Below are 27729 nucleotides of genomic sequence, written 5' to 3' on the forward strand. Positions count from 1 at the left end.
TCACGACTGCGAGATCCGTGAAACCGGTTGTTTTCAGCGGAACTGGGTCGGACCTTTGAATAGAACCCGAGACAAATTGTTCCCCACGCGCGGTACGCCATGAAAAACCGCGAGGACGCCTCACCTCGTCTCATGACACCTGGAAAGAAATACGTTCGCGCTTTGCGGAAGAGCTTCGACGACATTTGTCCTTTTAAATGCGAGCACAAAATTACCCGTGGTATGTAAAACCCCCAAGCGCACTTCTTCTTTTTTTTTTTTTTCTTAAGTGGGCTTTAAAAGAGAAGACTCTGCAAACATTTGGGCGTGTACATACAGTGAATCCAGCAGCAGCTTTCTGTGCCCAATGTGTGATGGTCCTTCCTCCCTTTTTCCTTGAAATGAAGCGAGATAGATAGACTGCGCAGCAAAAATAAGTATTGGGTGTTGACAGGCCGAACCAACTCTCTTCAACTAAAAGCTCTCGTTCCGTTATCTTTATTTTGTTTTGTTTAAGCAGCTGCTGAATTTATCTTCCGAAATCTGGAACGAGTTCTCCCTTCCGCAAGTAGATTCCGTCGACGCACTATTCACTGTATCTTGGAGGAGATGAAAAGAGATGCGCGCTCGGGAATTTCGGTTTTTCCCTCCTTCCCAATCTTGCATGCCGGTGCGTTTCTATTCCTCTATCCCTGGTAATGCTCACCTGCTTCATTTTCTCTCCCTCTTTCTTTCTCTTTCCCTTCCTTTGTAACTTGTTGTGTCTTTTTCTTTTTCTTCTTTCGACTCAAAAATATATATATATATATTTCTTTTTTTTTTGGGGGGGGGGGGGGGGGGGGGGGGGGGCTTTTTAGCGTTGCTTTTGTGGCAACCTTTTATCGTGTTCTTGGTGTTTTCCATCTTGTGGCGCGTGCCGATACGAAGAACGTCGAAATAGAAGCAAGAACACGACGACGATGAACTGAAAACACGACGCAGGGTTGCGCTGCAAATGATATTGTCTTGGTTGCGAACACTTGGCGGCGTAAAACCTTTTCCGAAATGTTTGTAGTGAGTTTCCTTTTGACCTACTCGGGTTCTTTAAAGCCGTTTGTTGTTTTTTCTCGTGCCCAATTTTTGTGACGTTGGTTGTTTTCTTTATTATTCTTTGCTTGTTTTTTTTTTTTTTTTTTTAATATAAGATAAGCCCATCGCGAGGGATGTTTGCGCGCAAAGGATCCTCCAGTTCCGCGCTGGATTCTCTTTTCGCCCTTTTATATGTGTGCGTGTCTGTCTCTATGCGTGTGTGTGTAAACGTGGTGCGTGCGTGTGTGTGCGCGTGTGCGCGTACCCTGCCATGTGCTCTTCTGCCACGTACACTTTTTTTTGCTCGCGTGACAAAGATTTCTCTCGCCCATCTGTTCGTTGAAAATCCGAACCTCCCTCGACTAGCGCTAAAAGGGACGCAATAAATAGGAATTAAAACAAATAAACATAAATAACACGGTAAAAATTGCTTCCAAGAAGGTTGTCGGCTGACCGCGTTATCAAATATGTGGGGCCGCTTTAAAGTGTTGTTTAAGCTTTTCAGATTGGGACTCGCTTTTTTTTTCAAGTTAAGTACACCAAACGCAGCGCCGCACCGGGCAACAGCGTGTAGCTCATTAGCCTAACTGAGATTCTTTCCGGGGGTGTTTGTGCCTGCTTTGCACCCGACCGCCAACAGAGCAAAATAACGCTGCCTGCCCCCTTTCGTTTAATGGTAATTAGTCGCATCTCGTCGATTACTGCACGCCGGAAACCTGCAGCTCAACCTGCTATATAAAAATCAAATACTATGTACAATAATTTTTTTTTTTTTTAGGGCGTGGCTGGCATTTGTATAAGAGGGGGAGCGTTTCTTTGAAGAGACCATGGAGAATATTCATTGGGTGTTCGCAATTCTTGTTGGTTGTGAAAATTGCAGAATCACTTCCCGTATATTCGCAAAACGCCGATGAAAAAAAATTAAGAAAGGAACTTCTACATTTTGTTGTCGCAGGGGTTTTAAGTATGTCTGATTACCCGCCCGCTTGCGTTATTATACTTTTTGCGGTATTGACGCTAATGTTCTGAGCAGACTTGGACGTATTTCAACTACTCTACCCAAACTACTGTAGTTTAACTACTTTTCCAAGTAACTTGGTAACTTTCAATTACAACTTTATTTGGGTAATTAGCAGCTTAATTTAACTACGTTTTTGAGGTAGCTTCTACTCAAACTACTAACTACCTTCGAAATATAGTGCTAATAATGCTCATTACAAAAGTTTGAGTGCAGAAATACATAAGACGCCGGCAGATGAAGTGGCATTCCCGAACAAGGGGCCCCTCACATTCCGTTCCCACGCACTTATACTCGGCAGCCGTAAAATCTGCATCACAGGTGTCCTTTTGCCAAGGTGGCGACGAGCAACAAATACATAACCCCGGCGCGCACGAACGCAGGAACAGATGGTTAACAACTTTTGGTGGGGTATTGACCTAATCCGGTAATGCACGCAGGCGCCGCGCCCTCAGCTGCAACCGTGAAAGACGGGGACACTCCAGGGGTTGTTGTGTTCATGTTGTCTGCCTTTAGTGCGTTCTGACTCAAGCGGTTTGGGGGTTCCACGGGAGACGCCACCGGAATGACCTCGCATCTGGGCGCCTGTTCCCATGGTCGCCTCGTCGTCAGCGCATACTTTCTTGCAAAGTCGGACTCCGCCACGCACAAACGCAGACACGGATAATCTGTTCATGAGAGCACGTTCCCGCTTCCAGCTGCAACTGTACGAGCGACGATGCTTGTTGACGTAATCCTTCGCGTCCTTCCGACCTTTTACGCCAGGAAGACCTCCTCGTTGTTGAAAACGTTTTACTTGTCAGGCGTGTCAGGATACCGTAGTCGCCCGCGAGGATTGCGAGTCACACTTGGGAGATTCTCTTGTTGGACCCGGCGCCAGCGGCAAAGCATACTTAGTTTAAAAAAATCAGTAGAGTAGCTCTAGCACTGCAACGAGACGCGCAGTCGTCCGGACGATCTCATCGTCGTGGTGCGAGACTTGAACCCTTGACGATCACGTGCACTCGCTCAGCGTACTCTCCGAACGTCGTGGGAATAAAGAGGGGCCAGTCATAACATTCTCAACTTGCCGAAGAAAAATTAAAAAAAGGAAGAGAGTTCGTTATAAAAGACCCTCTAGCCAAGGCGAACCTCACATGTTTCATCATAGACACCGAAGATGCCGACACTCGCTTACCGGACCCTGCACAGCCTGTTTCTGCAATTCAACGCTGCCGTTCCATCCAGCCCGTCGGTGGAACATCTGCTTAGCTGGGCTGGGGACGTCTTTAGGAGGAAAAAGGGAAAACTCTCCGATAAGAACTTTGAAATTCAATTGCTTCTTCGAGCGAATAAATTATTTTGATGAAAACGCAAGCCATAAAATTACTGCATTTATTTTAAGTTCGCAAGATTTTTCCCGGATCAAAACTGCTGTACATTTTGCTACCACAAAAATGTAAAAAGAAACTTCGAAAGTAACTTCAAAGTATCTCCCTACTTTTTTACAGTAGTTAGTAGTTTACTCAATTACTATTACAAATGTGTAACTTCTACTCTACCCCAATTACTTTTGGTGTCGATACTCAGTAACTTACTACCTTTTTTGAGTAATTTTTACATGTCTGGTTCTGAGCGCATGGGCGGACAGCCCGCTTTCGCCCAACTCTGGTATTATTACCATCCCTGCTGTTCTCGGCGAGCCACAAGTCGCATGGCTGAAAACGTTCAAGCAATGAGATGCGAATGCGACGGAAAACGATCGGTCATTTATTTCCTCCCAGAACCAACTTTTCATCGAAGACCTGCACATTTCGTTTACGAATTTGTAAAGAACTTAATGGACATCATGAAACTCTGTTTAAGACTCTCTTTTCAAAGTACCGCCTGTGGTCTGGTAAATGTGTTTCTACTTATCAGAAGGCCAACCTGCCTTGAGACCGTTCCTTCTTTCTCTGCTGTGCAGGGGTAATTTGGTCTTCTCAGTATGACAGCAAAACCTGGGATCTTGATAGGGTGCATCGACGGGCAGTTATTGTACGAATGGACACCGGTACAATATCACATTCATTTGGAAACCGGCAGGGGCGGCAATTTAAAGAGGCTGCAGCGCGGGCATTATCTCCACGTGATATGGAGCCATATGTAGAGTTAACGCACTCTGCTTTCAAGCCCCGGTTTCATGCGTTTACCTCCAAGACTTGCTAACACCTTAAAAAAGAAAAAGAAGACCGGAAATGTTTGCTGTAAATGTCCTGAAAATAATCAGAAAAAAATTGACGCGCTGAAAATATGAATTTGTAATGTTAAAGGTGTAATGTAACAGACGAATCTTGAAACTGAAGTGACAAGTTTTGACTTCAATACCACCTGCGTTTTCAAAATATTCCCCCTCATCCTTCTTAGATGATATGTGACACATGCTGCCTTTTAAGAACAGCTGTTATGGCAAAAATCGGAGCAGTTTCATAGACGCTACTTTTAAAGACTTGAAGTGGAATTTAAGCCTCACACTGCTAGTTAATTTAATGAGTTCATTTCCCGTCGGTTCTCGACTAAACGTGACGATGCACGTTAAATACTTAGGTTAGCAGTCGCTCTACGCTACCTTCACTATTCACGCGCTCCTATTCAGCAGAAACCGTGTCCCGAGGAGGTTTCTGAGATCGCCTGAATAGGGGGTAACTCACTCTGCCGGCTCTGAGCATCCGAGAAATCCAAAAATCATAACGATGCGCTGCCGATTTCCCCATTAAAAGAGCAATCGAAGTTCGAAATTATCTCCGGCGATGGGAGGAGCATTGCGCCGGCAGCCAGGGCGGCATGTGATCAATGAAAACGCGACATTTCGTTGAGATTGCCAACGCTGTTATTGCAATATGTGTATACTTTTGTAGATGATAGAAGCAAGTGAGAGTAGACGAAAAGGTTAATTTTTCGCGGAGAGGGAACATAAAGACCTGTTCACGCATACAGCGGAGCGCTAATACCCCTGTTACACGGCACACTTAACCGCGGTTAACTCAGCTTTAACTGCGGTTACGTGGCAGCATAGATGCCGCACTATGCCCTCGGACAGCTATTTCAAAAGAAGTGAAGAGAGCGCGTGCACTGCTTTGATGGGTGCTCAAGATGCTCAAGCGCACGTTCGCCCATAGCTTCGACTGCATAGCCGCAGAATGTTATCGGCAAGTATTGTGCGCTAATACCCTTGTTACACGGGCACAATTAACTGCAGTTACGCTAAGCCACAGATAGCGCACAATACCTGCGGACAACATTCTGCGGCTATGCAGTCAAAGCTATGGGCGAACGTGCCCTCGAGCATCTTGAGCATCTATCGAAGCAGTGCGCTCGCGCTCTTCACTTCTTCCGCGATATAGCTGTCAGAGAGTATAGTGCGGTATCTGTGGTGCTGCGAAACAGCAGTTAAGTTGAGTTAACCGCGGTTAAGTGTGCCCGTGTAACAGGGGTATAACTGTGGCTTAGCTTAACTGCAGTTAAGTCTGCCCGTGTAACAAGGGTATCAGTCAGCACCGCGTGGCGCTTCTTACCGCGTGCCTTAGTTTTAATATAGCGCGCGATTAGCGCTTTAGTAGCTCCTTGTTAGCGCTTCACTAGCGCCTTGTTAGCGCTTCTTGTACCGCGGTTACTGCTGCGGATTAGCGCGTGCACTTCGGTTCCGGTTCTTGTGGTTGGGTGTGCGCACGGTGGAAGGAACACATGTAGGTGGTGACTCTCTGTCCGACGCGGAGGCCACATTATATTCGGCGCACCGAGCGCGCTTCGCTCGCACGGGAGTAGATGGAGCCCAAGTATGGAGTCCCTCCCAAACCGACCGCTGCGGTTGTTTCTCCCAGCGGTGGTCCCGCATTCCCTCGCTCACCGCTTCTTGTTGTACCTTACCGCCGCCACGCCGCCACCAAGTCGCCAGAGTCCGTAGATCTGGGTTCTCTTCCTTCTTGTTTTTCGGGTTATGGCTCACCTTCGTGCACGATGGTGGCACCTGTGATCGACACAGCACAAAAGCAAAACACGAGGCCAGCCACTGGCCGTACACCACCACCGCACAGCGAAAAAGGCGAGCGCGCTACGCCGCCGACACCATGGCCGCCGAGGAGGGACCTCATACCGCAGCGCCCTCCGCGACGGCGCGGAACTATATACTCCTGGTTTGAGGCTATAGCTCCGAACACGATCTGGTCGCTCGCTCCCCGTGGGAAGAGCGCCCAGAGTCGTCACCTAAATGTGTTTCTTCCACCGTGGGTGTGCATCAGCAGCACCACGGCGGATAAGTGGGACGCTGAAATAGGAACGCGACAAATGCTGTTACATACGAAATTAGTGCATATCTGTGTGGACGGCTTAACGCCCGGCAGAGCCTTCTGGATGCACGAAATTTTTCGCCACCGAGATACCGACAGGTACCCCTCAAGCCTTGTTCCCAGGTTGAAGGACCGACACACAGAGCTCTTTCGAAGGTGAATTATTTTTAACTGCGTGTCTTTGAAACCAGGGTCACGCCTGTCGAATAGAGAGCGATGAGGTCGTACTTAATCAATTAGTCGCTCAATGTTCATGACTCTAAATCGTCTGCCCGTCCGTTTGCTTGAAGTGTGGCTCTTTTACTTCCTCTTCTTTCACCACCAAAGGAGAAACAACGACAACGAAATCGCAGTGCACGCGCTGTTCCGCAGCAGCATGCAAGCACGGGGCAATCAATCAATCAATCATTTTATTTTTTTCAAGTCAAATACAAATTCACCTTGAACGGTCCGCTGGCACAAAAGGCGAACGAGTTCCCTGACGAGGTGCCAGAGGCCGGTAAGGACGGCAAAATCCAGTGGCAAATACAAAAAAAAAAAAAAAAAGAATCCGCGCATACACAAGCCTACAGCAACACAATATCGTAATAACATTCAGACATCATACAAGGTAAAAAAAATTGCATATGCGTACACATAACACCAGGAAGCACAATAAATCACATCGCCCGCCATTAGACATTGTCAGGGAGTGAGAGAGAAGAAACGCAATCTTTTAAATAAGACGGCAAAAGAATGGCCTATAAAGTATACTATGTAAAAATGAGTATAAGCATGAAGTACATAATATAAAGTACATAGTGTAAAAAGGAGTATAACGCTTGTGTATGGAAAGCATTATACGATTAAAAAACGCCATATATTCTACAATCGTCAGTCAAAAAGACAATCTAAAACGGTGACAAATAAAAAATGGTGAAGGAAAAAACTGCTTGCCCATAATTCACCTTTAAAACAATAAGAACAACATATGCAGGCAGAAGTGAAAACCAATAATACATTTACATAATACGTATCTCATGTTTGACCAAGAAGGAGCGAAACTCGCTTTCACGCAAGGAGCGTGAAAGCGCTTACACTGCGCTGCTGAAGCCCTAAAGGAGCGCTACGTCACGCGCAAGTCGGTGCCATATGAGCCCTGCTTCCAGCGCTCATGAGGCGCTAATAATAGTCTCAAAAACAACAGACTGTTCCTCTTTTTTTTTCTTTGTGTGGGAGTGATGTGTCCGGTCGTTAGCTCCCGAGCGCTCGAGCGCGCGCTCTCTTTGTTGAATCGTAATCCGGGCTGTATTGGCGGCGAGATGTTTCGGTGGCGCCCTCCTATGGTTACCTTTCGTGGCGTCATTACCTTGTGAACAACAAGTTCGAAGGTGTTTGTAAATAGAGTGGTGGAAGCTTGAAATCATAGCACTCTTAAACCAACACTGCCAACACCGTCAAAATTGAAGTTGTTCCATTCCTTTTATTTCCGTCGATGGGAAATCCTTTGCTGACGTCATAGTCAGCACTCGGCTTATCGTGGAAGATTGATCACAGCGACGCTTTCGATCGCTCATGTTGCTAATGGGCAACGAGCAGCGCGCATTCGAGATATCCCTCCGCGGTTCCAGCGGTCGGAAGCGCGAGCATCCTCCGCTTGTTATTGACGGACTAGTGGTCCTGGTTTCGGAAGGGGGATCGGTGGCCGAGTGGTCTAGCGCACACCAGCTCGGAGCACGTGGAGCGAAAGCTCGCGCTGCAGAACCCAGGGATCCTGGGTTCGAGCCCCACCCCTGCCCGTTTCGATCTGGATGAGCATCGTACCGGCGTGCGGTCGTGTATCACTACTGCGTGATGCACGTTAAAGACCCCAGGCTAGCGGCTGTACCGCACTGGCTAAATTTCTCATCTACAGCTGGGAGACTCGTCGCCCCTGTGAGGCAGACCAAGTTCTAGGCTGTATAAACACACACACAACCCAATTTTTTTTTTTTTTGGTTTCGGAACATGCTCCTCCCACCGCCGGAGATGCAATCGGTGTTGCTATATTTGATTGATTTTAATAGGGTGATGGGCCGCGTATCCTCATGATTTAGGAATTTCTAGAATGCTTAGAGCCAGCAGAGTGAGTTATCGCCATATTTAGGCGATCTCAGTAACCTTCTCAAGGCACCTTTAAGGTGGTGGAACTCTTAGTGCTGTACACACAATTATACATCTTTTCTTCTTTTTTTTTAACTTTGGTGTAGTTGTTTTTTACTTGGTGCCGCTAGGCAAATACACGTTTTCACTCACTTTTGCGTAGATCACCTGCTGGGTCCTTCCAGTTGGAAATAGTATATAAACTTTACTCCTCACTGTGCAGAAATTCCTACGATCAAATCAGTGACAAAGTCAGGGTTCCGGGCTATCCGCGAACGCGTTTGGACATTCGCTGTCGAGATCAGGACGTGAGATCTGAGGGTGAGGGTGAGACAAAAGGGGCGCGATGGTAACGGCGAGAACGAGGGCATTGACGGAGCATGCAGGCAAGCAGCGGCTTATGCATGCCTTCGCGATGAAGATGGACGTTTAGCTGTTCGCTGTTGAAGCGTTACACTTACGTGAACATCTCGCGGTCATTATACGAGAGCTGACACTAGATCCAAGTCTAAATGAGGTCTGAACCTCACGCTATAAAATAATATTAATCGAGATATGAACCGACAAACCTCCCTTTTGTGAAAACGTGTCCACACTTCGACAGTTCGAAAGAGCTGGAAAAGCTCCTCTCACAAAGCCTTTGGCTATTTCCATTTCAGCGATGGGAATTCTGGAGAGGAGGCAAGTCGGCTCGCCCCCTCCCCAGCGTTTGCTCACCTAAAGTGGAAAGAGTGTATAGTGCCTCGTGGGAGGAGCCCACCCTGCACTCTTAATCAGTATCCTCTCACAGGCTAGTAATAAAAAATTATATTTGGAATACAGGTAATGAAGTAACTGCGCTTAAAGTCACCAAAGAAAGTGCCAGGAAATTTATATGTTTTCTTCTTTTTTTTCGCTCTCAAGGTGTTTAGATGTTCCTGAGTCATCGGCTAACTTCCTGTCGTCGTGTGCCCCCGTTCCTTCCGGAGTCGGGCAGCTTCGACGGTCTTTCTCGCTGCCTGACGCGGAGAAACCACCCCGTTAAAATTAATGACGTTAGTCGGTTGACGGGTCGGGCTGGGCTGGTTGCCTGCTTGCGAGCCAACCCCCTTGGTTTCTACCGGCTCACTGCTCGGCCTCGGGTCTGAGCCCACCGCGAGGGCGGCGAAAAGCGCCTGGATGTATGGGAGGAAGCAACTCGAGCCGCGCAGAGCGTTTGCAATTTAATGGCGGACGCTCATGGGGGGTTTGGTCACCGGTACGCCTGCGTTGTGTTTTCGCGTTCAGATAAGGAAAGCAGTCAGACTGACCGAGGCTCTTGCAGTCGATAAACGCTTTCGCCCCCCCCCCCCCCCCCCCCTCTCCCATGGTAGCTTGCAAATCACTTTAGAAACAGCGACATATATCTCAGCACAATTTCAACAACAGATTTACGTTGCCCATTGTTGTTGTTGTTGTTTTAACAAAACTGAACTTTTTGAACGTACATACGTGAAACTTTTTTTTTCTGGTTCCAGTTTTGATTTTCTGCTGTTACTTTAATTAGTGTACAGCGACTTTTTTGTATTCATACATAATAGAAACTATTAGGGCACCTTAACTGCCTATGGGTAGGAGGAGTTGTGAGGCTCCGTATTGAAGCTTATTTCCTCTTTACCCGATAATTTCGTACAAATGTAGATATTCTATATGATTAATAATAATATTATTATTTTTAAAATTCGGCCCATACGCCACGTGACCCGACCCCGATCTTGCAGCTCGAAACACTGAAATCTAGGCACACTTGGGCGTTGAAGAGCAGCCGGCTGACACTGAGGTCGGATTAGCGAGGCACTTCTCCGCGAAAGTGCCCGTGAACGACGTGAGGACGCCACTCTTCCGCCCAAGGGGTTCGCATCTTAGATGGTGCCGAGCTTGGGCGACGAAGAAAAAAAACCAAGATCCTGCTTAATCTGCTCCCGTGTTTACTTATGGTCTCACGTTCGGAGCGGAGTGGCGGCTTCTTCTTGACTTATGTGATGATCCCGGCAAACAGGTTTAGTTTTGTCTTTTTTGCGTTTGTGTTTTCCCGTACGAGTTGTGCCTGTACACTGCTGGCTGGCTGCGTTTCGGCGAATGTTTGTCCTCATTTGCTCTGTTATTGTTTCGGACGGCTCTGCGGGGGATTATGTGTACCTCGGTCTCGAGTTTTTATAATTCTGAGCGTCCACCAGCTCGCTTGTGTCTTTTGTGTTATTCGTAGTTTTTTTTCTTCTTTTTTCTATCCTTTCTCGGTGTTTTTGTTTCCACGACGAGTCGGTACAACGACTTCAGTTAGAACAACTTTTTTTTTCCTTCTTTCTACTTACACCTCCCCTCCCCCATTTTCCTCCTCCCAAAAAGGGAAATACCCTACTTTCAACATGTTCAGTAGACGTTATTAGTTCACTTGAGTCTGTTTCGCCAATCGGGAGATTTAGTCATTAGTTTTTGCAGGCCCGATACCGCTCCATGTGCGCAGCAGTTTATATCAAGCCTCGTGAACTGCAGAAACACAATTTGCTAAAAGTTCCCGGTGAATCGACAGTCACCCGCAAAGTTGTGAACGATTTCAGGCGTGGTACTTCACGTCTTTCAAAAATCAGTAACGCTAGAACTGCAACGTTCTCCATATTTTTGTGTCGTGCACAGATGTAAGTCATTCGGTTCGTGAACTATGTACTCGATTACTTCAGCTCCAAACAAAACGAAAATTGTTTGTTTAGTGTATAGAATAATTTTTATTGTCCTTATCGATAACCCGTGGTATGGATTTTTTTTTTTTTTTTTTTTTATGAAACAGTCTTTTAAACAATAAAACTACACGGTAAGCTGCCAGTGTTTGAACTAACGTATTGCTACGTTTGTTCACACAAAGTTACATGGAGAAGCGACGGCCAGCCACTAACATCATAGCAGAAAAACATTGTTTTCTTCAAATACTCTTTTTTTTTTTTTTTTGGCGCGTGCTTTTTTGAATTAGGTCAATCAAAATGATATCATTTTTTACTTAACATCTGGAGGGTAAATCGTGAAAATGTAGGACTACCATATCATATGACTTGTGAACTGTGTCTTGATCTTTGCATGTACGAGGAGGACCCAAAAGAAAACAAGCGGAATTTATTTTCACAAAATTGTGTATTTATTTTTACGGGTCGAATAAATGTCACCTTCAAAAGTTTTTTTTTTGTTGTTGTTTTTTTTTCGCCTAATGCAATACACTTGTCGAGACGTTTCTCCCAACGCCCAAAATAGCCATTACACTTGACGATTTTGACACGTTTCGGCGCTTTTGACGCTTTTCGTTTCACTTTTACCAGATCGGCTAAAACATTGCCTTTGAAATCTTATTTCATCCGCGGAAACAAAAACAAAGAAAAGAAGGTCCCACGGGGGCACTCTTGGGTGCTTAGGGTGGGTAGGTTGAGGGAAGTCATGCCGTTTTTGGTTAAGAACTGCTGAACACCCATCGCGGTTTGGGCAGGCGCGTTGTCATGTCGCCACAACTGGGGCAGTCATTCTGCCCGCACCGCACACTGAGTGTTCAGCAGTTCTTGTCCAAAAACAGCACGACCCCCGTGCCCCACCCTCCCTATTCGCGACTCCGATTCACTATAGGTGGCGTCACTCGATTTGCAAAATGGCGGTATTTGTGAGGGTGGGAGATGCGTGCGGTACACCACTTGCTGGTCCTGCCTAGTGTGCTGGTTTCATTGAGCGATACAAATTATTCCTGCTTATACGAGGAAACTAGAATGTTATGAGCGCAGGTCACCTCTCCATTCTAGAAACAAAAACAATGTTTAGTTTTAGCGTAATATTTACTCCAGGGGGCACGTTTTAATTCTGGAGCGAAACCGAAACTAACCTCCATTTTGGATTTAATTTCTCTATATACGTGTTAATTTCGGATTCTTTCATAACTCAAGATGTGTCTCACACCGTAATTATTGAGCCAAAGAACTTGTTCGCGTAACCTTTATTTTGTGAGATACGCTGTCCGACCCAGGCACTTTAAAATGTTTTGGAGTGTTCAGTGTCCCTTTAAAGACAGGGTCTTCATACAGCTTAGTGGTAACATAGAATATTGTATTCGTTGAAAATATCTGTGCTGATATTTTTGTATTTTCGCTGCCTTTTCTCGCTGAGATAATTGTCATATGAAATAAGGGGCTGCGGGCCTTCTAATGGATTTTCGGATATTTAGATCATTCATTGCTTTAACATTATTCCCAGCTCAAGAATAACAGAATCAATCAAAATTTTACTAAGTATCACCACCTGTGATGAGTTTCTAATATATTAAAAAAACGCATAAATTTAGAAACTACAAAAACCCAAAGAAGGAATTCAAGTCAAACAATTCAAGTGTGTATGTTTTTCGTCTGTTTTTTTTTCAAGCAACGCGTGACGATTATGACTTTACATTACATCCAGTGTTTGACTGTTTGTCTATCTCGACAACGATGCCAGAGTTTTTCATCTGCTAAGAAGAAAACAAAATGAGACCTTTCTCGAAATACTATTATGGTTAAATTACGTAATATTTGTGGTCGTGGCGCGGATTGGGGGCGTACGTTGCCGCAATTTGTAATAATAATAATAATAATACAACCAAGATATTTTATTACGTAGTTTTTCAAGTTCAAATATGATTCGCTACTTTTGCTCTAATTTCAAACGCGCGAAAAAGTATGGCAATCCCGAGTGTTTAAATTATTATCACTGGTGCCAGTTGTAGCATTTTAATGCGAAAGAATTAGGGAGTTTTAGTAGACCGTGTTACCCCCTCCACTAACCCTCCATTACGAAGAAACCGCCACTGCGCCTGCGCACCGATGGCCTTGTCTGTAGAGTTCCGGGTAGCGGAGGGGGAAACACGGTCTACTAAAACTCGCTATTAACTGCTTCATGGAGCGAGCTGACGTCATCAGTCTGAAACGCGAAAACGGCAGGCTGTTTCCTTCGGTTCCATTGGCTGGCGCGCGTCGACGGGGCTCCCATTGGCCGCTGCGATCGTCAGTTTCCACGACCGCTCACCCCATGACGCTGCGTGTCCATCAGAGCGCGCGCGTTTAAGGTCACCAAGGGAGCACGCGCGCCAACCGGCGACGAGAAGTATACGCAGCAGACGAAAAACGGAGCGGACGAGCGGCTTGCATGCTTTCGCATTCACAACCCACAAGGAACGCTTAGGTTACCTTGATCTTTGTTAACAATTTCTAAAATGAATATAGTCTAAAAGCAATTAAAAAATTCTAACTAATCGGAAAAATCCACGTAATATGATATTAATTGTGGGTAAATCGATTGGTGCTATCGAAGTCGCGACTTTTGCCAATCGGCAAAGCTTTCAAAGTCGCCGCCAATCGTTCCAAACCTTTTTTCTTTTTTTTTTTTTCTAAAAAAAAAAGAAAACGCAAAAAAAAACCTAAAAAAAAAAAAAAAACGCGACGGAGACTTTTTTTTTTAATTGGAATTTTTCTTTTATTTTTGCACGTCGTCGTTTTGCCGATTTCAGCCTTTCCAGTTCGAAGGAATGCCTACCCGCTTGCACGTCTGCTCACTGCAGCACGTTTCGTTGGCGCTGGAAAACTGGGGAAGCACTAGTGAGTTTTAGTACTGCTTGTACAAGCGAACGCAAGCACTGTATTTGTTTGCGTTAGCGTTGCGTGTCCCACGCTGCGCGTGGGCGGAGTCCAAAGTTGTGGTATCGAATTGGAGCATGCTGACGACGCGCATGCGCAGCGTGGAGCTCGCAACTCTAACGCAACGCAAAGATTTGCTGACTGCAGTTCAGTGTGCCCGTGTAAGTAAGGTATTAGTGGTATTCAGCCTGTTGACACTGAACAGCGGTCACCGTTTGTAGTGGTGAACGAGCGGGAGCGGCGCGAGGCCCGAGGAGCGTAAAAGCATATTGCTCGACTATCGGGAGTTTTCGTAGATCGTTTTCGCAGTCCCGCAACGCTCTCCGCAACCCGTTACGATACCCCGAACTCTACGGTCAAGGCCATCGGCGCGCAGGCCCAGTAGCGGCTTCTTCGTTGCGGAGGGCTTAGCGGAGGGGGAAACGCGGTCTACGAAAACTCCCCACTGCCCATGACCGCTGTTCCACGCTTCCAGCGACGAGCTCATCGAGCTCTAGAAAGTCGGCTGGATCCCTGTTTCAATGCATCTCCGAGTGAAGAGGCGTACCGGAGCGAAGCAGCAGTGATCCAGAGGCCGTGTCTAATCCATCATCTGAATGTTTATCATTTTGGGTGTCTTTTTAGACATCTGAGCATTGCGATTCGTTACGTTTTATCCGCAGAGCTTCATCTAGGTAGGCCCATATCAATCTATAGCTAATTCCTCAGTGTATAATCGACAGATACGCTGTATAACTTGCGTTGCCTCACTGATTGTCTTCACCCCTGCACCATAACTACATGAACGTTTCGTAGCATCAAACACATGCAACCGCCAGTTTCGAACGGAATTACCCTAGAATCCCGAACAAATATCCGCCCCCGAAAGATCGCCCACGTTATAATTCTTTCCCTTTATCTCTCCACCGTGGTTGGGTGTTCATTCGGATTTTTGACGGAGTTTACATAAATGCGTGGAGCAAACTGGAGTGTGTGAACCTGGTCCGTGTTTCTCTCGCAGACACCTGAAGGCGGAGTTGCAGCGTCTCCGCAAGCGAGGCGCCCTGCGACCGGGCCTGGACCCGGCGCGCAGCTGTGCCCGCTGCCTGGCTGCCCTGGGCCGCATCCTGAACAGGGGGGCCCCGTGCCCGGCCTGCCGAAAGAAGGTCTGCAGGGACTGCCGGCTCTTCGAACCGGGCGCCGCCGAAGGCTCGGACCAGTGGCTCTGCGTCGTCTGCCACAAACAGATGTGAGTGGCGCCGCATTTTTTGGGAGTCAGTATACCGACCGCCGTCGAGCGTCCACACCGGTTGATCGTCCCGTTCGCGTATACGTCCGTTTGTTCTTTGCACGTGACGTCAAGACGGTACTGTAACCACTGCAATTGACGAACTTCTGGGCCGGCTTGCTCAAAGCAGTGTCTCAGTTGAGACTGCTCAAGGAAAGCGCTGTCAAGGCTAGCGCTCGAGCTTAAGCCGAGTCTCAGACGCTCCCGCGCCCTAGCCTTGGCAGCGCTTTCTTTGAGCAGTCTCAACTGAGACACTATACTTCTAGCAAGCCGGCCCTGGTGTTTCACTCTAAGAAATATGAGAGTAAAATTATCCCTACTCCGGTTATCTTAAAACTTTTGTTGTCTTATCGGCGCTTTTCGTATACACCTCTGTCTCTTTAGTCACATGCGGTGCAGGTTTGAACGCGTCAGTTCAGTTGTGACCGCGGTGCGAGAAACATTGACTGCGCCACTTGTGTACGAAAGAAGAGCAGCGTGCTGTGGCTCGTTTCTTGTATAGTATGAGGGTGCGTCTGAATCCGATACTTCGCGCACAGTATCTTGTCGTAAAGAAGCGCGTTTGAGCTGGTACGGAACTTCAATGAAGGACGCACAAGGAAGAAGGAGGCCGTCCGCGACTGATGATACATTGAGAGTGCACCTAAACTGTCGGAAAGACGAGTGACGGTGGATGATGAGACAAATCATTCGTGAATCGGTTTTCTGTCCACGCAATACTCCGCGACAGACTTGGGTTTCGAAACGTTTGTGCAAAAAACGGGTATTGAAACGTTTGTGCGGATAATTTATGAATCACCCTCGGAGATACCGTGCGTCTACTGAGCAGCGAAACTATTGAGGTAGCCAATCGCTGTAGTCAACAGGAGTGACGACGCTGAACGCATGTTTAGGCCATAGACCTTTGCGGAAATCGCCTTCTGCGTGCCGCCATCTTTGTCTGCTGGGCTGTGGAACGTCTTCCGAGCATGCGCTTTTGATCTGCTGTGCGGTATATTGGACGCTGCGCATGCGTTCACAGCTCGATGACTCAGCATTTATCGCTTGGGTGATAAGCGAGGCAAAGGTCTATAGGGGTGTGCAAAGAGTGGTTCGAATATAATGAATCTGCGACATTTAGAGGCTTCGCACTGCAAGGGAAGGCCGCGAGCACCGGTTATCTGAACAGTGTTGAAGCCGGGGATTACACTGCGCTGTTCACTTTTTGCACTTTTTACACTTTGCACACCCTATATATAGTTTAGACCTAAAGAAACACTCTGAGCACGATGCTCAGACTGTTTTTTGTTCTAAACATAATTGTTCTTTCAAGTGTTCTGCGCGAAAGTAGAAGCACTGTATTTTTTTAGTGTTTCTGTGGACCATATTAACTGATCGATATATTATATAGGTAGCAGTACTTCGGTATTTTGAGTGGAAGATGTAGTTTAGGTATCAATATAAAGGGAAAGAAAATACAAGGGCGCACCACGTTTCGAGCAGAAATATTGACGCAGCCGAAAGCCAGCGCGTGGCTTATCGCGATACCATGCTGGCTTTTAGGGTCGCTGAGAGCTCGAGAAATCCGGGGTGGGGCCAGTCTCTATCACCTAAATATTGCACCGCAATAAATGAGATTTCGGTACTACCCGATTACAACGCCGAATCAGGGAGTGCAAAGCGTGAACATAATAGGCCCTGCTGTCGGTGGCTTAGGGGGACCTTCAAGTGTATTGCCCTTCTTCTGTACCGGAGATCGGGAGCGATAATGCAGTGGGAGAATTTCGTGGCCTGTGCAACGCGAATGACACCAACATTAATGTGAGATCTTATCGAGGCCGGAGCACATGCGCGAAAAAGCAACCCAAATTTGCGTAAAATTACAATAAAATCAAATAAATCCGTCATTGTGTCCTTTTTTCAATAAGAAACTAGGCGTCGGCATTTTTTTTTTTTTTTTTAATTGTAAAACTGGATCTTTGCGGGTATCTCACGGTAGGGAGGTGGAAACAAAATGCTTTCCTGCCTGACTGATGCCTCCACACCTCGTAGTAGAAGTACACAATTATAGAAAAAAAAACATACACACACACAGAGACGAGAAAAGCTACACTTGACAGAATTATGCGTAACAAACATACACTTGTTTAAAAATATTTTAACGTATGCTTCACAAAATGTCACCGTCACATTTTTTTTCACCTTTAAAAACATAGGACACAAGGCGATAATTCTACGATTATTGAAAATAATGTCATGTTCAAGAAATAAGTTTTTAAATTACAATAAATAGCTGACTCGTCATAGGGTCACAAAAAGCACGCTGGTCTTATTATTGGGGCACAACGATCTGTTTAGACACGCTGATACTGAGAAACGAAAAGGAAGAAATAATGATGCAGGCACTAGAGCATTAGGCATAGGTTCAGTGTAAAAATCTGACATCACGGAAGTTCAAAAATTTTTTGCTTTCCAAAACCTATTTAGTTGTGAATGTGCGTGTTCTTTTATTTCGCTCTTATATCGATGAAACGACACTAAAAAGTCGTAATGTTCGTTAAAAATATTTGGCACTGAAGGAACTTGATAATTAAATTTTTGTTTTCCGTAATTTGTTTTTACCTCCGTCGTTTTTCGCTTTGTATTTATTAATTCATATTGTTGTATGAAGGCTTCATCTTTTCAATTAAGCTTTTGCTCGTAAATTACTTGCATCAGTTTGAAGTAATAAATCTGGCTTGCTTTGAATAATTCATGTTTTTTTTTTTTTGTTTTTTTTAAGCGTGGATTACTTGGAAAATCGCGAACATTACCATGATAATTCTCAAAATTAGGAAGGACCCTTTCCTGAAGTAACTGTAATTTATTGTTGTTTGTTACTGTTGTTGTTCCCCTGACTAGAACGTTATAGCAAAATTTCGAGTAAAACGGTACATAATATAGATTTTTCTTAAGCCAGTTGGGTATTCAATTTCATATTCCACCCACGCAACCGACCAATTTCGATAATTGACTATTTAATTTAATTACATAAGTTGTCCAGGTAAACTGCTCCCTGAACCAAACACAAAGGAACTTCTGCTTTTGTACTTGAGATATGGGAATATCATTAAATTGGCAGTGGTATTGGGGTTTTTTCGTGCTTATTCACTTGGCTAAGCACAATGTAATTCGTTTTGTCCACATTAAGCTTAAGTAGATTTTTTTTCGAGCCATTTTGAAAGTTTCCTCAGGTAATCATTTGCCTGAATTTGTAGAGTTATTTTTCAGATTCCATTAAAAAGTGTTTATGTCATTAGCGTATGTGGAGCATTTGGGATATTAAGCAGAGATCGTAAATGTGTTTTTTTTTTTTTTTTTTAACGCGGCCATTTTCGGAATCCCTTCTTTTCCCGGAAATAGCATGGCGGATTTATCGCACGCCTAAATATCGTGCAAATTCAGCTTCTTTTTTTTTTACATTTTTTTTTTTTTTTACATTTTTGTTTTTAACGTTACGAGTCTTCGACGGAAATTTGACTAATCAAAATGGAAGAGCTTTCGCTTCCAACATTTCGAACGTAATAAAGTGCTGATTTTATATATATGACAGTCCTTGCGAATGATTCCTTGCGAAATCAAATATTTACCGAATAAAATGCGGGGCCGGCGCTGTCGGACTAAATTCGGTTGGCACGGCACGCGGTGTCTTATTCCTTCAAGAATTATTTTTTTTAGAATAAGCTTTCCATGTGTCGCATTTTCTGTCACGCTATATATATTTATAAAAATTGTGCACACCCGTTAATTCTATGCTGCCCCCCCCCCCCCCCCCCCCCCCCCCCCTTCCATCATTCTTCGGGAGAAGAAAACCGGGAAAATGAGGGGTGCTCGTATTTCGCTCCTGCCTCAACTGCGTGCGTCTGCAGCACGCACTAGGGCATTGCCACTACTCCGTGCTGCAGATTAAAAACGCCAAACTAGCATTAGTACAGCACTTACTAAATGTCACATTTACAGCTTTTAACGGTGCCATTTCATACAAGGAGAAACCAACCTTACGCTATCTAAGCAAGTAACGTCGACTTTTCTTTTTGTTTTCTTTTAATGAAGGCAACAGTTTCCTGTTCCACCACCTCTCATTGCCTTACTCCAAGCAACTTAAAATCTCTCTTTCTTTCTCTCTCTCTCTCTTTCTTTCTTTCTTTCCCTTCATCTTACCTCCTAGGGCATAAAAGTTGGCCCCTCATTTGGAGACTAACGTCATATCATTTTTTTTATATATATTTTATTGGAAGTTCAACTATAACAAAAAAGCAGGGGTCGAGAAGGAACCTGCGTTGTTTTTCTTAATTAACCCGTACCGCGAACATCACGGAGCAAAATAAAAAGCTCTCGCCGGAAAATGACGCCCGCGCCTACCGTGTCGGAAAGTGAGCAGAAACGATAAAAACGGTTCTCAATCCTCAAATGCGTTATGTTGGTTACGAAGCGTAGCTCAGGAAATGGCGCTCTGTTGTACATCCGACAAATTTTATTACACTCTCTGAGCCGAGGACATGAATCAAGAAGACGCGGCGTTTTGTACACTGCGCTGCCGACCTCCCAAGACCCAGCTAGTCCCCTCCATGGTCGAAATCGGTCCCACGAAAGCGTAGTCGGTAAGGCAACGACGCCATTCGCTCTGCCTTATGGCGCAAAGACAAGAGACGTGACTTCATGGCGATGAGGTCAACGTGTGTGGCGGAAAGTGAGGCTAAATAACGAGCCGCTGATCGCACTGCAGTATATCCTGCTCGCATTTACCACGTAGCCCATTTTATTTCAGAAAAGCTTCGGTGCGAAAAAACGTCGGCTGTTTCTGCGCTGATTTCTTATGTCCCATTCGTTTTTATTTCTTTCTGTTTTTGACAGTGACTATAAGATGCGGAACACAGGGCTCCTACAAATCGCTAAGCGGAAATTATACGCTTCCCGCAGTTGCTTCCGCACCGCACCCGCCTCCTTTTTGATTCTACATAGGCCAAAGGAAAACCTAAATATTTATTATTATTACGTTCTACTGTTGTGGCTTTTGTTTGTTTGTTTTTCATCGTGCGGATCGTATTTATGAGAACAAAGGAGCTGCGCCTCCATCTCTCTTTAGGTTGATTTTTTCTTCGTGCCAACAATTTTGAGTAATTTAGTCTTCTTAACATTTGTTTGTTTGCTTGTTGGCTTTGCTTTACTTCGTTATATTTTCGCCCAGGTTAAGCTTTTCGTCGTTCCATTCTGTTTTGATTCCCTTTCCTTTCGTATGTAAAATCGTTTGGTGCAACGTGCTGCCAGGCAGACTCTGCTTCTTCAATATGCGCGTTCCCTATTTGTCTGGGGCTTATGTCCGGGCCAATGGAAACCCGGACATAAGCCACCATGAAAGAGCCGGTAAGGAAAAGAAAAAAATCGAGAGCACGGAAAACTAATCTACTTTGCCCTTTTCCCATCCCCCTTTTTTGGTGACGCGTCATTGCAGTCATTGCCAGTTTGAGTAGCTTTCGTCCTTGGCAAAGTGAGAACGCCACGGCCTCCATAATAGAGAGTTTTAGTATATCGTACGCTGAGGAAGCCTTGTCCAGCGGGCGCGTGCGTGCTCACTCCATGCTTCAAAGTGACGACAACAGCTCCTGCTGGTAAAGCGTAGCTCTGGTACGGTGGCTAGAAGGGAGATGTCAGAATCGGCGCGCGAGAGACGGAGCAGCCGGTCAGGATGCAGCGGTGGTGGCGCTGCTGTCGACACTGAGATGCTTCGTCCGCTCGCGTCCGCTGCGATTCGGCCGCTTTCTTGCTCCACGGCTAAGTATCGCGGGCGATATGCGCTCCTTAAAATACTTTTCGAAGTTAAACTATGTTGATTTTGGACTTGTGGTTCACGTAACACAAGAATAAACCTGCCGACGCTTTTGTCGCCGTCGTCGTCGTCGGGAACGGCAAGGAGGGAGGCTTTCCTCTCTCTCTCTCTCTCAGAAAAGTATCCTGTAATCAGGGGTAGATACAAAGGGGGGGGGGGGGGGGGGGGGCGACGGGGGCGACCGCTCCCCCCTCCCCAAATGAAGTCGACCTCCCCCCCTCCCCCCTTCTCGGAGGGCAATTTTACATGGGGGGACCCTCCGGTGCACAACAAAAGAATGGGAGAATAGTATCCTTACAAATTTTTCGGCCCCTCCCCCCCTCCCCCTAAAAAAAAAGCGGAGTTCTGGATCCGCCTCTTCCTGTAATGCGTCTGAAAACAAAGCAGTGTGTTTGCCGTTTTGCCATCGCGGCAATCTGGACTTTTCCAGGAAGAGCGCCACAAACAAGCCCTTCTAGCGACGCGAACGAGCCTTTCCTGGCGCGGCGGCGTCTGCATTTGGCATTTCAGAGTCGATGAGCGCACCAACTATCGTCGTCATGATACACTAGCGCGGCGCCGCACACTGAGCAAGCTGCGCGATTCCGACACCTCCCCTTCTAACCACCGTAGCTCTGGAATACTAAAAATTTTTAGTAGAGTTTTAGTAGATTGTACGCTGAGGAAAGCGGGTCCAGCGGTGGCGTGCTCAATGCATGCTTCGAAGTGATGGCACGAGCTCCCGCTAGCAATGCACAGCTCTAGAATACGGTCTACTGAATAAGTATCTCATTTACGCAGCGTATGATATACTAAAACTCTAATCAGAGTGATGGAGCCAAGCCCGTGACAACCATCCACCGAATGGGTGCAGTTCGAGAGTACGTTCTTACGCGTCTCGCTTAGGCGCTTTCACCACTTGCCAGTTTGTTAAAACGGAAACAAATAAAGGTCAGCCAGGGGGGGGGGGGGGAGGGGAGTTGCTATTGTAAAAACATTGGCTGGTGCACATCAGAGTAACTTCGGTAAGCTTGCCATGTGAGGTATTTGTCCGTACTGGAAAAGACCTGGTACCGACTAGGACACACTCTCTGCAATGGCATCCATACTAAACCCGCTCGGGTTTACTATGAATGTCATTCACAAGCTCGTACGCGTGGACTGTTGTCTAAGTTGACGGGTCAAGAACCATGGGTGAAATTTGGTCTTCATTCGAGCGAGGGCTTTTTTCGCAGTTGCAGGCCACTTGTACTCGATGTTCTGGGGCGCAGGCCACTCGTGCTGAAACCAGGAGTTCAGAACTGACCAGACAGCCTCATATTCTAGCTTGAAAGTAGCCCGGATATTGATAATATCAGTACATTACGAGCACCTGAACCTGCCAAAGTTGGCAGCACTGAAACGCGCTAGATGTCTCGCTGCTGCGAACAAGAAAAATTATTTTTTTGCTGAGAGATAGAGAGGGAGAGAGAAAGAGGGAGAGAATAAATAATGGCTGTGGAAAGGGTGGCTGCTTTAAAAATGGTTCCGGCTACTCTATCCTCTGAATCGTAGTACCATTGAACTCGGGAAACTCTTCCGACCGAGCAGTTTCCGAAAGAGTTTCAAAACTGCGCGCGCTCGTAGCAGCCTTAAAAACTGCAAAACGCAGTTTTTGCTCCTATTTTTTGCGCGTCCATACCAACACATAATAATACTTGAGCGTTTCTTTCACACTCAGCTGTAGCCACTGATAGCTTGAGATCCGCAAGGTGATGCGTATCTTTTTTGCGCCTCTTGTTTCGTAATCCGTTCTTAGGCGTTCTTATCGCATTGGCTCTGGAGCGATGATAAGATACTGGGAAACTTGCCACTTCCTGTTTTTTCTAAGCTCTCAGTGGCTGTACACACTAAGATATCTGGAGCGTTCACTTTCCTTCACAGCATGCGGGAGCGCCAATCGATGAAGTCTAAGGAAGGAGCTCGGCCAATCAGGGAGCTATATGTTAAGACCTAAACAAACAAACAAAAACCTGTGCGCCGTGTCAGTGAGCATGGTGAAATGTCCTGCTCAGGGCAGTGTTGGCAGTAACACCTTACGGGTAACGGCATTACCGGCGATGCGACACTTTTTTTTGTAACGTTCTAACGTCATGGTTACGTTTTAATAGGAAACCACTAACGTACTTACGCTACTTATTTTGAGTAATTGGTAACATAGTTGCCTTACTTGTTACATCTTCTTTCCGACTTCAAAAACAAGAATTGTGAGCCATTTCACTCTGTAAAGGTGGTTGGCCAGCGAAGCTGTAGAGCACCACCACACATGATTCATTAAGAGACACACGAAAACCCTTCACCAATTGGTTATTTAAGGTATGAATTGATCATTTTAAAATGGTACTGATTATGGCTTTGTGATCACTATATATACACTAATGGGTTCCATTACAACTTTGGTGAGATTGTTTGCTAAAGTTAAATTTATACATATAATGCTTTACATATATAAAAGCTGCTGCTTTTATGTATGTAAAGCAGTGACGTCACCCGACTCGAGCGGCAGAAGGCCCATTGTTCTCGGGTGTATCTCTTTTATTACACGTTTCGGCGTCTTTCCTTATCAAAATGCATATCGCTGCGACAGCGCGTACATTCATTTCCATGCAATGGAGCGCTTTTACATGCAATTTAATTTCTGCACACGGATACCAAAAATGCATGGAACCCTAGCCATATAGAGCTTCGCTCTAAACTTACGCTTCAAACTTGGGGAGTTGTCTTGGCGTCAAGTCATATAAGTTCTTGCATTTGCCGCGTTTCATTTGTGTTTTTTTCCTCGTGAGAAACTATAAGGTGGTTACGTTAAGTCTCTGCATCAACATAATGTTTCTTGAAATATGGCGCCTATGCGTACCTGTAACGTCAAAAGGGTAAAACGTTTTAATTCGTGAATAAAAAGTAACGCAAAAGTAACGTGCGTCGCTTTTTATCCGCGACAATAATGTGTTGCTTTTCTTTTTTAAGTAACGTGAGTCAGTAACGCGTTCCTTTTATTTGCAAGTAACGAGTAACGTATTTTGTTAATGTTTTCGCTGACGCTTACAACACTATACCCTACTCTACAGCGCAGACTGTTTTTTTTTTTTCCTTATATTTTTAGCGTTGTCATTGGCCACGCTCCTTCCGTAGATTGCAGCTAATTTGCTCTTTCAAGTGCTTTGCGGGAAAGTAGACACTACAAAATTTGTAGAGTGTAAGTCACGGTGGAAGAAGTGAGGGGTGTCTAAACAATACTAGCCACACCGGCAAAAGTTCGCTCGGGCTTCGCGCATCTCCTGCCAAGGAGCACTCACCGTTTAGAGTCTTTCGCGCAGGTGCAATCACGCGCCGTGTGGTTTGTAACAGGTATGCGCAAATAAGGACGGTTTCTTTTTCTTGGCATTTCCGGGGAGAGAAGGAGAGCCCGCGCACAGCTTTATAGGCTCCTTGCACTGACGTCACATCGCATACTTTTGAACACCAAGGAAAAGGAGGAGAGGGAAATTGCTTTTGTAAGAATTTTGAGTGACAGGTTAATCTTCTCTAATCTTCTGGGGGGAGAATAGCGACGCCTGTTCAAATCCGGGAGGCAGAAAGGAGGATCCTGATAAGAGGGGAGCTCCTTCTTCCCCTTTTCTCTGGAGGGCATCGGAAATGACGTCATGTGCAAGAAGCCTATTCAGGGAGAGAGAACGCGTGCCTGTACCTTCCACTCCAATGCCAAGAAAATTTGTCGCCAAATTCAATCATGTTGCGCATCTGACGGCGTTTGCAAGAACTGCGGGCGAACCTATGACACACTTGCTCCGTGGCGAGGCGGTGCCGTTCGGAAACTTCTTTCTTCTTCCAACGTAGGTAGTACTTACGTGCCCGACCACACTCTTGCCTTTTTTTTTTTTTTCTCTTCGTTTGTATGTTTGTTTGTCGATGTTTTTACACGCAGCATTTTCATTTTGCTTATTTTTTTATTATTATTTAGCGCTTTTTGTATCCACGATAGCATCGCATCCCCGATGATATCGGGTCGGAAAACTCGCGGCCTTCATTCAGTGGTTGAACACGGAATGTCCTTTCGACCGCTTGATAGCCATTCTTCGCGGAAATTGTAGCCTTCGGATATGGCTTAGTTTCGCGGCGCTGTGTGGGTGGAAAGCATCGTGCGACGGGAGGCGGGCAGATTGGGCGCCGGCATTGCGCGGTACAAACATCCGAACTTGAAGCGAGGGGAAATCGGAATTTTGCTTCCGAGCTGCTCGCTCGATAAATCACCTGAAAGGGCAAGCGGAAATTAGTCCCGAACACCGCTGTATAACGCGTCTCTGGCGGAGACGTCTCCGCGGTTCGACCGAGTTAATTAATTTTCCCGCAAAAGCTGGAAGAAGAGAACAAAAAAATGAGAAATAATTTGCTGGACCCGTCTGAAGAGAAGGGGAGGAGCGGCATTCGTGTTTAATGTCGTCTTCAGTTCTTCTTTTCACATATAATGTGTTTAAAGCCTGGGGGCCCGGAGAAAGTTTGGCGGAACGCCATGGAAACCGTTACAAAATGCGCGTAGAGTCATGGTTAAACAAAATACGAACAACGAAGCGGCGACCGAACGATGATCAGGGTGTCACATCGCGGCAGATGAGGGGAGTGCATAAAGAAAAAAAAAGATCGGTTCAATTTTTTTTTTCGATTCACCGCCACCGATTTTGTGACCGTTGTGATTCACCGCCAATGGCGCTGCCTTTACGTTGTGCTCTTGACAGGTCGGCTTCCAAAATGTTGCCGCTTTTTCCCAAGGAGTCTCGTGGCACTGCAGGGACTTTTCGTGCAGTCGCAAGAGGTGCTTATTTTATTGACAGATTCCGCTTTGTCATTCAGTTGAAGCCGTTCTAATTGCATTTAGGAGGGGTTCTTTTCTCCAATATTCCTGTGGCACTGTGACATCGTGTGCTATCAATGCGATCATTATGTTGCAATAAAACACGACCTTCATTCACTGTAACAAAAAAAAAAATAGGCTGTGAGATCACTTTGGACTGCAGATAAGAGCATTTTATAATGCTCTTATATCTACCCGATCACTGACTTCCCTTTGATTATTAAGAGCAGCAATTCAAGGGTGCGCCTAACATCAAAACGGCGAATGCTGCGACACGTATAGCCGTTCCAATCGCGTGAAGATAATACCACGGCGTGAAGCACCGATAATAATCTCGTCCGAGAAGTTCCAGTAAGTTTCGCCAGAAGGCTCTGTATGCTCAGGAAGGCACGCGCTCCGATGTTCGTATTTCTTTTGACAATGTCTGTACTCCATAGGACGTAACGTACAAAAGGGTTGTAAACTGTGAAAATAGAACTCAATTCTAAAAGTGCCCCAAAAGGAATCGAACCCACGACCCCATGATTGTCAGCTCAACATTCTTCTATTGTGCCAGTTGGTAGGGCAGACGCAAAGCTTGCTGGCTTCGTCTTACAACAATGGTCTCTAGACTACTAACTGTTCGGACGTGAACGCCGGTCGCCAGAAGCTGGCGTTCGGCGTGACGGCGTTTGGCATTCGGCATTCGCGTTCGGTGTTTGCGTTCAAACAGTTTATCGAAAGAAACAAGAAATGCAAGGCGTGGCTAAAATAAATAGAACATTTCTTTTTGATTTGGAGTCGTGTTTTTGCACTGAACGGGCGCAGTCTCTGTATTTGCTGTTGAGGTGGTTTGTGCGCATTTTCGGAGTAACGCGAATGTTCAGTGACTCAACCGGAAATCTGGATACTTGCTTCCGATTATAAGGGGGCCGATACTAATTGAACTTTCTCTCCATGAACGCGCAAAACTTGTTCATTTTCAGGTTGATATTTTATTCTAGCGTGTTTAATGAGGTTTGTATTGAGATTTAATTACTCGACGGTGAGCTTCAGCGAAAAAAAAAATTGTTGCATCGCTGTGCCCATTGCGAGTATGAACGACGAAGAGCGTGCGCGCCGAACTGCAGTTTTATCGAAGAACACCACGGATGCGTTGTCGTGAGCAGGCGGCGCAGCAAGAAAATGACAAGCAAAATGTTGCTCCGTATGCGGGCGTGCATGTTTTTGTAACCAAAATGAAGTAATATTTGGCACGAGCCTTACATCAACGGTGCAGCTATGACCACCTTCGCGAGGCATCCGTATATAACTGTGCGATTTTTTATTATAATAGTATATACATAGAAAACCGTCCCACCAGTATTTTTAATACCGCTGATTGGAAGGATATGAACCAGTCTGTATATTAATTGAGTCCATCTGGTGTTTGTTTTTTCTCGTTTTAGCGTTATCTGTTCTAAATTGATGCGCAAACAACTATTTATATTGCTTTCTACTAATGTGGTGTGTGGTCATGCTTCGTACGGCTCAGGATGCAGTCCGGTAATATGGTATCGAAAAAGATCTGGGTGGTCACTGACATAACCTATTTACATAATCTTAGTTTTGTCTTTCCGACTCCAGTGCA

The 27729-nt window shown here is 45.7% G+C and overlaps 1 protein-coding gene across 6 annotated transcripts in view; it reads left to right on the plus strand.

Moving 5' to 3' along the window:
• The window catches only part of LOC8038847, a 506694-nt gene that overhangs the window by 238002 nt on the left and 240963 nt on the right, over nucleotides 1-27729 (plus strand). For all 6 annotated transcript variants that reach the window (XM_040221860.3, XM_040505070.2, XM_029994759.4 and 3 more), the window contains exon 3: nucleotides 15142-15369. In XM_040221860.3, the coding sequence (XP_040077794.2) occupies nucleotides 15142-15369 (228 nt within the window). The remainder of the gene's footprint in view (nucleotides 1-15141; nucleotides 15370-27729) is intronic.

This window comes from Ixodes scapularis, unplaced genomic scaffold, assembly GCF_016920785.2.
Source record: "Ixodes scapularis isolate PalLabHiFi unplaced genomic scaffold, ASM1692078v2 PGA_scaffold2__306_contigs__length_199485367, whole genome shotgun sequence".
In the NCBI taxonomy this organism is placed as follows: Eukaryota; Metazoa; Arthropoda; class Arachnida; order Ixodida; family Ixodidae; genus Ixodes; species Ixodes scapularis.